General features: G+C 40.8%; 1 protein-coding gene across 4 annotated transcripts; it reads left to right on the top strand.

Moving 5' to 3' along the window:
* The first annotated feature begins 1,081 nt into the window (after nt 1-1,081).
* SPI1 (Spi-1 proto-oncogene) lies at nt 1,082-11,352 on the top strand. Of its 4 annotated transcripts, none has more exons than XM_053449762.1 (5): nt 1,082-1,208; nt 9,487-9,577; nt 9,839-10,032; nt 10,595-10,751; nt 10,905-11,352. In XM_053449762.1, the coding sequence occupies exons 1-5, from the start codon at nt 1,158-1,160 to the stop codon at nt 11,219-11,221; spliced, it is 810 nt and encodes a 269-aa protein (XP_053305737.1). In that variant the 5' UTR covers nt 1,082-1,157; the 3' UTR covers nt 11,222-11,352. The 4 variants fall into 4 exon arrangements, with proteins under 4 accessions (XP_053305737.1, XP_053305735.1, XP_053305738.1 ...); XM_053449760.1 differs by having other exon boundaries at nt 9,827-10,032; XM_053449763.1 differs by lacking the exon at nt 1,082-1,208 and adding an exon at nt 3,273-3,483.
* The last annotated feature ends 847 nt before the right edge of the window (nt 11,353-12,199 follow it).

Here is a 12,199-nt window from a genome sequence, read left to right as displayed (position 1 = left end):
GTTGCTGCCCCAAGGTGTCACATGTGTTTGTAATGGTGGTTCCTGTGGTCGCGGAAGGAAGCTGCCTGAGTGAGATAAAACTTTCAGGGATCTGCTCCAACTTCTGTGTCTGTGTAAAGAAACCATCAGAACCACAGAGGCTGGAAATTACCTATCACAGCACAATGAATACAGGATACAGTATCATGATATGTGATATCTGGAGAGGATAATTTGTCACGCACTGTCTGTATCACAATTACTGTCACACTATGTGTCTAGGATTTTGTGCTGCCTAAAGGTATAAATTAGCAAGCAATAATGATATTTGCAAAAACAGTCTAAGAATTATTATGATGACATGGTTGTTTGGGGACAAATATGGCATATACAGGGTGTTTGGAGGTACTGACAAGCTGTTTCATGACAAAGATGGCACTTACAAGCCGTTTTAGGACACAAATGGCACAGACAAGCTGTTTGGTAACAAGGATGGCACAGAAAAGCTGTTGGAGGCAAATATGGCACAGATAAGCTGTTTGGGGACTAAAGTGGCGCTGACCAATTTGCTGCCGTTCTGGGATCACATCAAGTCCCAGCGCAGAGACCTCATCAAGGCTGCCGCCAAGCTTTTTTTTTTCTTTTATAAAAAAACGTAGGGAAACATGGCCTCCGTGAGTGGGCCCTCAAGATACTCATGTCCCCTAGGGCAGCTGGGCCCCATACAACTGAAATAGTTGTACCCCCCTGATGATGGCCCTGAATACCTGTAACTGTGTCATGGTTGCAACTCTGGACTAGTGGACAGTTTTTGTCAATTAAAATAATAGCGTTTTTAATACATGTATGAGTATGTAGAGATTGCTTTATATTTTGTATCTTTATTTTTCAGGCGTTTACTGTTATGTCTTGTACCTCAGATATAAAATCACTGGGACAAATCGTTTTGACATACTACACGTAGCTGTATGGAGATGCATGATTATGGACATTAAAGAGAAGTTAATGAAAGGTAGAAGTTACTTTGTAGCACAGTTAGGGAAGTCAGCTCACTTCCCTGTTCCAATTCAAACACAAAATGTATTAGTGTATCCCCAGCATGGGGACTGGGGAGTCGAGTTGGACCCCTTGTCCTTCTGGAGGTAAAGAGGCATCTGACGCTACTAGAAGAGTCACCTATGGAGGGTGGCCTATGGCTGCCTGGCAAATGGAGTATGGTGTCTAATAAGGTAAGGCTATTTCCCTTAAGAGGCTGTTAACCTATTACCATGATTTAAATATGGTACATTTGCTCAGAAACGTCACCCTCTCTGCAGTCAAAGTGGTCTGGTAAACAAAAGGGGGCTTTAAAGAGAAGACATTTGGAAGATTTTTTTGTCTAGATCCCCATGCTGTCCACAATGCCTATATAGAAATATGTCCTATGCAAGTGGGTGGTGGTGTGATGACATGTCATACTCTCCCCACATGACATTTCTGCCCATTTAATGCCCTCTCCCTCCGCCTTCCCAAAGTGTTAGTGTGTGTATGCGTTTTTGATGCATTTGACCTACGCAAAGGGATTACGAAGGTAAAGTCTGAAATTGTATGATAAGAAAAATGTGGGCTTTTAATGTATATACACGTAGATTTCATTTAATGAATTTAAAAAATGTGAATCGTTTTAGTATTTCATTCCAGCTATTATTATCATTACTTGTCAATGTTCAACCAAGAAACAATTACGTTCATCAACATAGAGTGTCAATCTGCATTATCACATAATAACAATCGAGGGTTAACATTTGGAGGAGATTGTGGTTCCAAACACTCAAGATCTGTTCCCAAAACTGCTCTTGTTTTCTGTCAAAGGGGAAGTGATTTGAAAGTTCGGGGCGTTACCTGTGTTCCTTGTTCTGATTCCCCAAAAGGTGAGAGTGGGAAATATGAGAAGTTGTGGCCATTGTACTAAGCTAAAAAGGAGGAACTGAAGACAAGGTGATATCCACCATTGTATTTTGTATCTCTGCGTTCAGGTAGCAACAGATGTCACACATAGGAAATGATCCATGCATTTTGGGGGGTTCTCATACAGAGATGGGGTTACATCATGTTACTCTGGATATAAGGAGTAAGGAGCACCATTACTGGAGATAATGAGTAAGGAGCACCATTACTGGAGATAATGAGTAAGGAGCACCATTACTGGAGATAATGAGTAAGGAGCACCATTACTGGAGATAATGAGTAAGGAGCACCATTGTATGTCTCTAGGTATCAGGCATATGCCAAGACTTAAAGAGTAAGAAATAACTAGGGACGCAAGGCATCGCCACACAGATCTATCTGGTGTACATTAGAACTATGAACATCGTAGGTCTTTATAAAGAAAACCCATGACCCACAAGCATTCTGTTGAAATCAACATCTAGAGAGACTTGGGAGCTTTGTGGTACATTTAGTGGGGTAATCGATACACGGAATGATATGTGACAAGTGTTTTGGCCACATTAGTCATCATTTCCAGGACACATATACATTTCTGTTTGTAGGATGTATGACAGAAAGGCACCAGCCCATACAGAGCCCCATTTTGGTTGGGACACCTGTGCTTGCACGGGGTCATGAGACATTACGGGACGATGTACACTCCGCAACATCCCTGGTGACAGTGACTCTACTACCTCTGGGGGAGCAATTGGCAAGTTTCCTCCTGGGAAAAAACAGCCAATGTATAATATATTATATAGGGTATCAGTAGCACCCAGGCCATGCATTGGGGTCCCAATGTTTATGAAGGATATCTAAATATTGACAACTTAATATGACTTTTGATTGTCTATGTGAGTAACAAAGTGTATTTTCCTTGACTTTAGATGTTTTTGTAATTTGTTTCTTACCTTGTACCCAACCGCTATCCATTTTCAATGTGGTGATCGTGCCATTGGAGGTTCTACTAATAATAACCCCTTGTTGTTGGTGTGAAATATATTTCAATATCCAGGAGTCCACTTGCTAAAAATTAATAATAACATTTTGGGTTCAAAAAAGGTTAAAAGATAGCGACGAGGTTGACTTAAAGGGTCTTGATGCAATTTGCCCATTGTCTAGAAGGGGAGGGGGAAAGTGGAATATGTTGCCCACAATTCTTTAGTTGAAGGGACAGGCTTCCTGTGAAGGGCCAACGGGAGAGATTTATGCAAGGGGGGGGTGCGTGATGTCACGTTGCTACTAAATGTTCAGCTCAACAAACAGTTTTAGAAAATCAGGAACTTAAGAAAGAGGAAAATATTTCAGTGCCAGAAGTAGTGACAGGCTGTACGCACCATCCCCCCCCCCCCACGGTCAATCACAGACAAGGGCCACCGGACGACTCGATTTTCTCCAACTTTGCCCACCCTTCTACTCCGTGAGGAGTTGGGGGTCCAGTAAGCGGTACGGTGAAGTCACAAAGAGGAAACCAGCCCGGCAGGACTGTGAATGTTACCAGTTGGCAGAATGGATGGATTTACTCTTATCGCCTCGGTGAGTAATAATCGAGACTGGGTCTTCCACCAAGCATGGTGGGTCAATACCCAACGACCAGATGAAGAACATGATGGCAATGGGGTTTTCTATAGGAACATGGAGTACTGGGTGCCATTCATGGAGTGGTAGATTAGATACCAGTATTGGGGTAAGTCACCCCGGGTATGAGAATGAAATATAACACTATATTGCTATGGTTTTTAAGAAAAAATAGCTTCGTGATCATTTAGGAAGGGTTATGTTCCTTTAACCTTTTGACCTCCAGAATGCTGCGCCCTGCTAGCATACAAGGGGTTACAAGGTTCCTGTTTTATTTATGTGGCAACTTCTGGAAAAGAAAGAGGTACTAAATGAAAATAATTATCCCTGTCTTACCTCGCTAGTGTTTGAGACGCTGAATGGAAATATTCCTAAAAGAACCGATACCTTCCGCTGACAAGCCAGCAACCCAATAGCAGAACCCACTAAAAAGTGCGATTTATAATTCATTTTTGATTTTTAGCTCATAATCCTCATTTAACTTTCCAATAAGCACATAATCGGTTCGATTCTCAGGTAAACCCCTATTTAATGTTATTATTCTGCTTCAAGTTCTACTTTGGGAAGATATCAGTTAAACTTTAAGACTCGCTACTGGAGACTCTTAAGCCAACTGTTTAGGTTATTAATGTATAGAATCCGACTATCAGCTTTGGTGCTATGTATAAAATATATGTCTTTGCTTGTCGTTGATGACACGGTCATTATGGAGGTCCTTTGTAGATCTGACACACCCAACGGTGCAGGATCTCTCAGATCTCCTCTTAGCGATCACAACGGGACACGGCAAAGTTCTAGAGATTATTATACCCAATGGCTGTTTGTGGATGACCTGAAACTCAGCGCTGATAGGGGTCTTGAACAATGACCTCAGGTCCTCAGAGGTCCCTTTTTTAGATACGTCTCATCCTTTGAAAGTCGATCCACAAAAAGTTATTTGGACTATCTTCTCTGGGACCAACATGGCAAGATCCACCGCTGTGATGTGACAGAATGAATTGATTGTATGTGACGGTCACGTTGTCATGTTCTTTTTATATGTGAGTTGCACATGCATTGTCTATGTCTACAGACAATTTAGACCTGGACGTAGACCTTCTCTTGTTCCAAACATGCTATATGTACACAGGCGAGGAGATGTGGGTCAGAGATGTTTGTTAGAAAGGGACAATGTGGAAGAAGCCCCAAGTTTTCTTCTGTATGGAAGCCCCCGGGGGATTTGGAATATGGTGTGTGTGTGTGTGCATAACGTCTGCCCCTGGTAAGATCAACCACAGTTTCCTACCCTAGAAAAACAGATTGATTTATGCCGTTTGAAAGAGGATTGAGGTCACACACATTAGAGCAAAGGATGAGGAGGGAAATGTGGGCTTACAGACCTCCAGTCTCCCACTTTGAGGTCACAATAGTCACGTACGCAATGCCCAAGCACGCTAGACATATGTGCGCACAACCAATTCACTAGAAACAAGTCCAGGGGATTGGGGTGTTCCCCCGTATATGTACATTTTATTATGGGAATTTTTCCGAAATATCTAAATGTAACCATTGTGTTCGTCTTCCAAGGAAATTGGGATCTTTTTGCTTGGAGTAAGAGAGAAAATATGTTTTTCTGTCTCTGCATTGGAACATATGAAATAATTTCTCTCTCTAATCGTAAAGGCAAAGTTGATTTTTTAAAATGCATCGTGATTTGCTTAAAATACCTGATTTTGACATTATAATTCACATCAGCCCAAACATTTTATTAAATATTGTCCGTAAGTAATATATTATTGATACAGTATGTCAGAAAAAATGACACGTTAAATGTCTTTAGATATCGCCTGAACACGGACTCACTGAGTAAGAAATATCACTCGAAAAGAAAATGGCATCTAGAATAACCAACATGATTAAGGTGTCCGAATGGCGTTTCGATCATACGCAGTGATGTCATCAATACACATATATGTATTTAGGTAGACAGGGAAATGCTTATAAACAGACTCTGTGGCCCAACTGATTCTTATCTGCCCGATAATAATCTAGATTTTTACAGAACATGTAAATACTCAAGAACTCGGCAATAACCTATTTGTGCAACAGTAACTAGTAACAGTAACTAGTGGGCATGACTGCATTAACCCCAAAGAGAACATATTATTAAATATCTGGATATGGCTGATGGGTTTGTGATTGGGTTACTATAATCATAAATTATTATTATTATTTTTTATATATAGCGCCAACATATTCCGCAGGTCTTCTTACAGTCCGTAGGGTCTGACAAAACTAGAACCCAGCATACTAAGACCAACTGAATTATTATTAAAAGAAGGACCTCTTTAAGTAAACGTCTACAACGCCAGGTTTAGTAAGAGAGTGAGAAGATATCCTTTGCGGGCAGTGTCCAGTAGGGTATGAAATAAATGCTCGCTTCCATGTGGATTTCTCTATGTTTAAAGAAGAAGAGTCCCACCACATGCTGCTCCATCGTCACACTCAGTAGTTCATTAGTGTCTACTTATGACTTTGGGGCAACACAAACACTCAGAGCTGAATATGATATAAAACTGGACAATATGGCGGTAGCCAGTGACGTAGCACTGCTTTACTGATCCCATTAATGTTTGGTGTCATAGAATATAATTTATGGAGACTTTTAGGCAGGATGAAGACCATACAAGGTACTAAGAAGGTCTCACCTGTCCCGCAGACGTCCTGTTGCATACACATAGTACAAGTTATTATACTGGTATTTATTTCATACATTGAATATATTAACAGCAATATATTAAATCCTTATCGAAGTACTTATCTTTAATAATAACTTATTGTATATTCCCTGATGGAGTCTTCTGAAAACATCATGTATCTACTGAGGCACATCTAATTTTTTGTAGCTGTCCAGTTGGCGGCTGATGGGCTGCGGGGGAGCACTGATGATGTCAGCACTGATGATGTCTCAGCCAATCAGCCAAAGAGTGGGGCTGATTGGACGCTGCTCTGAGAAATGTTCTTTTTTGGGTCCTCAAACAGTAGGGGGGATTTAGTTAACGTTCCCCGTATGCTTTAAGGTCTAAAGTTAGCTGCTGACGGCAGAAGACCAGATCACTCCAAGCTGCTTTATCAGTATTCCGGGCCGTTTGAGAAATAAGAAGCCAAGAAAAGTACAACGGAACATGAAAAGTGTTTGCTGATCATTGATAGAATAATAATTTGTTTAATTTTAAATTCATGCACAACACTGACCGTAATTCTTGCACTCGTTTCTATTCCAAATCCTCACCCATGGATATTATTCTTTGAAAAAATGGTGTAATTGTATTTATGAAAAATACCAAATGCCTGAACAAAATGTTTGCAAGTCATTGGGAGGCGACATAAATGTTCTGTGTCTTTTTTAATAAAATATAAACTCCTCATCCCTAAACCAAGGAAAAGTGTTTTGATGTGATCTAAAAGATTTAAACACCTAAGACACAATTAAACAGATCAGTAGCGGAATACTGCCAAGACACGAGACATTTCACAAGACATTGTCCTACAACTGTGATCATACATATTGGTTAAAAAATTGAATTTAAATTAATAGGCATTTGGGTAACTTTATCACCTTTTGCATGTCAGATAAAACCTTAGATCCAATACTTCCTTTCTTATTACTTTGGTTATGAAGAGCTGACATATTCCGGGGGTATGCTTAATTAATTCTAGCATATACTAGAATATATTGTACTTTCTTTGAAGAAGAAACGGTAAATTGGGCTTTTCTACCTTGGCGGTGTCCAAAAAGCCGTGATAGCACATAGGTAATTTATCTCCTTGTTGTCCTCTTTCATGGACCAGTGGGGGAAACTGATATAGATGAGAGATCTGACATAGAGACGTAGAATTAGACGGTAGGTCAGAGCCATTCGGCCCCCGTCTAGTCTGACTGTTTCTTGCTTTAAAGAGTCCGACCTTGATTAGTCCTTGGTCTTATAGTACTTGTGCTAATGAGAAACTAATGTTTCAGTGGAATGGATCACAAAACAATTTTTAAGGGACAGAAATGGCAAAGTGGATTGATAAGAAGACTCCAAACCTTTGGTTAAAACAATTATTGCATATTATTATATATATCGCCGAGCTATTCTGAGAGCCGGTAACTCAGAAACAACTCCACTCTGGAAAATACTAAATCGTTTTTGTTCTATTTCATTTTTGTTTAAATAATTTGAGTTCATTTATATACTTCCTCTTATAAACAATAAGCTTTATGCAGATAATATCAAAATGGAATTTCTGCTTCTCGATTAATTTTCCATTATGTGCAGCGTTTGGGACTTCTTAGCGCATTCTGCCACCTAACTGATTGGCTAATGGCACTTAAAGAAACCCTAAAAATTCTGTTTAACACCATATGTTTTATTCCATAAGAACGAGTTGTTTATTTTTGTATTTTTAAGTCAATAATTTGAAGCCAATAAAAGTAATTTGACCTTGGATACATAGAAGAGAACGATGCTCTGAAATGGGGAAATATCTCTAGAATTAAGGGAATATCTGGCATTTTCCTATGTTCTTGGACTTATTCTGTGACCACAACTTAGAAAGCGGTAACCGTCAAAGCTGGTCACGCAACGGGTAAAAAAAGAAATAAAAATAAAATAAAATTCATTGGTAGCGCTTGGGAAATACCATTGAGTTGATTTTCAAGAAGCTCGCTGCTGTGATAGATTAAATTAAAATGGCAAAGAGATGAATAGAGAATGAGACAGCCCGGGAATGAATCATTGACCAGCGATCGTGTTAACTCATGTTAGGGAAATGTGTATACATCATCTGCACATGGCGGACCTTGTGGTTTCTGCCTGTATGGCTCAGCCTGGATTTCTATCAAGAATTGTCTTTGTATCTTTAGGGGAATTTGTTTCTGCAACAAATACACAGAAATTGAGGTTTCGAATGATATAATGATATTTTTGGCTTAGTTCAATACATGCCTTCATCTTGCTGCTGCAGCTTAGCATTTTAGCAGCCTCTTGTGTGCTTCTGCATTCTTCAACGTGGACCTTTCCGTGAGTAACTAATTTGGTGATATTTTAGGTAATGAAAATGTGCTGCCCCAGGAATCAGTAGGCGAGCAGCAGATGCTAGAATACCATGGGCCGTATGTAGAAAGAGCAAACGGTTAATGTGGAGCGATCGGCAGGGATTCTCCATTGGTTTCTCCGCAATTGGTCTTAAAGACCCAGTGTGTCACACCTTAACCCAATGAGCATAATACTACTGCATACAGCGTCCGTCCACAGGGGAGTTTGATACTGGTTTTGTGAGTCAGACAGCCCCCTACTGAGTTTCGCAATGATCTAGTTAGTTGAAGAGCCCACCACTTAGTTAATCCAATATTTAGTGAGTTGGGCAGCCCACCGCTGAGTTGCACAATGATTTAGTGGGTTGGACAGCCCGCCACTTAGTTTCACAATGATCTAGTTAGTTAAATAGCAGACCACTTAGTTTCACAATGATCTAGTTAGTTGGACAGCCCACCGTTCAGTTTCCCAATGATTTAGTGAGTTGGACAGCCCACCGCTGAGTTATGTTTATTTAACGAGATACACAATGAGTTTCCCAATGGTTAAGCGAGTTGGGCTGCCCACCCCTGAGTTACGCCAAATTTATCCAACATACTTTCTTTATAAACATTATCCAACACTGCATTAGGCACTCTTTCAATACGTGGCAGTCATTTCAACTCAGTGAAATAATATTTTAAGAAATTGAACCAGTGGATATATCTGTATTATTGGTATTATGTAAAATATTTATAACCTCCAACCTTTCTTACCAAAACAAAATCTTCTAAAAATTCCGTGTTCAGCCTTTCACTTTATCCTGTCATAGAAAGTCTAAACTATTATACAATCCTTCGAACTTGGGTTCCCTTCAAATAAATGAGTCCCAATGTTATTATTTTGTTTCTTCTTGTCTTAGGCACACCCCGAGGAACTGGTTCCATACGAGACTGAGATATATCGCCAACCCCAAGAATACTATCCTTATCTCAGTGACACTGAAAGCCATGGTAACTATGTGGGGATTTTAGCCATAATATAATTGTGAGGGTCATTTATAAAAAATCTTCTTATCAATGGCGGAATATTAAGAAAAAGTAATAATAATAATATGACTAAATAGAATATTATACTGTAGTAGAAAAGAACGTTGCAATGAATATGCAAGGTGGGGTCATGTGGGTTGATTTAGAGATGGAGTTAAGGAAGTAATATGTATTTGGGATGCTGCGAAAACAGGTTGGCTAATAATATTTAAGCTTCCTTGTTAGAGCATTACTGGGAATACCCGGCCCCTCACCTGCACGGAGATCTGGATGGCTTCCCGGATTCTCAGCTCACGGAACTGCAGAACGTGCAGGGTCCACAGCTACAGCAGCTGTACCGACACATGGAACTGGACCACCTGCATGTCCTGGAACCAGGGCTGCCAGGACCTCATTCACACCTTCCCCTGGGACCTCAGGTTATTAGAATCCTTTATATATTCAGCGACGACGTATTGCACAGCTCCACATAACAGTACAAACTGATGCGCCATCTATGTCTATACAAAACCAACAGAACCCTTAACCCCTTAATGACAAAGCCCGTACATGTACGGGCTCAAAATGCATTGTTTCCAATGGGTTTAGGGACCGCCCATTGTCCTTAAGGGGTTAATAACACTTAAAATGACCCTAAACAGCATATAGTAATATAGAAACCTACTGCCTCCCTCCTATACTCCACTAGCAGAGCATCCATGTGCTTCTTTAACACACCTAATGCTGCGGAGAACCTCTCATAGACTCATAAAAGATCTGCAGGCACCTCAAACGTACCCCTTCACAGGGCCATACGGCTCAAACCCTAGAGCTAGACTCATCATTTATATTTATTCACCACGGAGATTATGATGCAATCTTTTTCTATACACCAATTGAACCTGGAACGACCCTTCCATTCATAAGATTGTGTACTCATTACATCTTGCATACAAAGCCACGTAAATCATCTTGAGTGTGTGTGTTTATGCCCACCTGAAGGTATCATATCTGCCCCGGATGTGTCTGCAATTCCCAGCTACCACCCAACCCAGCTCTGATGAAGAGGACCACGGGAGACGTAGCCCCCCGTTGGAAGTTTCCGACGGGGAGATGGATTCACGAGAGCCAAACTATGGGATGTTACAAGGAGAACCAGGTATATATTGATCATATTGTTACGGAAAAGGCAACATTGAAAATAAATCCCGTGAAGGAATTATTATGATAAAACATCTATGTTGTCTGTAGTATAAGCTTCTGCGTAATGAATTCAAGGTTACCTGAATTCTTATTTTCTTCTACATTACAGGCAGCAAGAAGAAAATTCGTCTTTACCAGTTTCTTCTGGAGCTCCTTCAGAGCGGAGACATGAAGGACAGCATTTGGTGGGTAGATAAAGACAAAGGCACATTCCAGTTCTCTTCCAAGCACAAAGAGGCGCTGGCCCATCGCTGGGGTATCCAGAAGGGCAATCGCAAGAAGATGACCTATCAGAAGATGGCCAGGGCGCTGCGTAACTACGGGAAGACCGGTGAAGTGCGTAAAGTGAAGAAGAAGTTGACCTACCAGTTCAGCGGAGAGGTGTTGGTGAAGGCCTACGCCGGGCGGAAACTCTTCCATCATTGAGTTTGACCATTGAGCCCAGAAGAGCCATCAAGAGCTTAACGTGGGTTCCTTTCAGTTAGGTCTTTGAAGTAAAAACTAAACAGTGGAATAAGTAAGTTCTCCTAGAAGAACTTTTTTAAAAAAAAGACTGTTTGCAACTTCCGCAAGTTGCGCGCCCATCGCCTTTTCAGTTCTTAAAACACTTAGGTACGAAAGACTCCGTTGGTGGCTTAAGAAGACATGAAAAAGTCATGCTGTAAATACAATTAATATTATGGTAATTATTTTTATTTGGGAAGGGGTAGGTAAGAGGGTTTGTAAATTTTGGCAAGAACAGGGCGAAAATGCTTACGTCAATGTACACAGAGCAAAATTATTTCAAATATAATATACCGTATTGGCTCGAATATAGGCCGCACCCGAATATAGGCCGCACCCTTAAAGTTTGGTGCTATTTTAAAGAAAAATTTATTTTTAAAGAAAAAAATACACACATACCGCCTATAAGTGCCACTCTGCCCCCTAATATATGCCACTCTGCTTCCTAGAAGTGCCACCCCCCTGACTTATGGTGGAGCACCAGAAAGTTATGTCACCCTATGTGCTCCACCATAGAAGCCCCGGCGTAAGTGCGTGCAGCAGAGGTTGTCTAAGCGCATGGCGTAGAGGCCCACGGCTGCCGGCGAGGAGGATCCAGGTTCCCTGCAGCGCTGCGGGGTATCTGGATCCAAACCCTGCTGCTCACTCACAGTCGGGCTAAATGAGAACGATTAACACCCGCCCGGCGCCCGGAGCTGCATGTCTACTTAAAGACTTAAAGCGGGGGGAAAAAGTGCGGCCTATATTAGTGAATAAATAAAATGGCATTTAATGCTAAAGCTGTTTAAAAATAGAAATGGTATTCACTATTCAGTCATTCTCTACAACCTTTGGAATTCAAAGTATTTATACGTTGCCATATATTTAAGTGGATCATTACAACGATTACCGAGACGTTCG

Source organism: Spea bombifrons, chromosome 10 (assembly GCF_027358695.1).
Source record: "Spea bombifrons isolate aSpeBom1 chromosome 10, aSpeBom1.2.pri, whole genome shotgun sequence".
NCBI lineage: Eukaryota > Metazoa > Chordata > Amphibia > Anura > Pelobatidae > Spea > Spea bombifrons.
The sequence above is the reverse complement of the archived record's forward strand: the minus strand, read 5'-3'. Positions and strand labels throughout refer to the sequence as shown.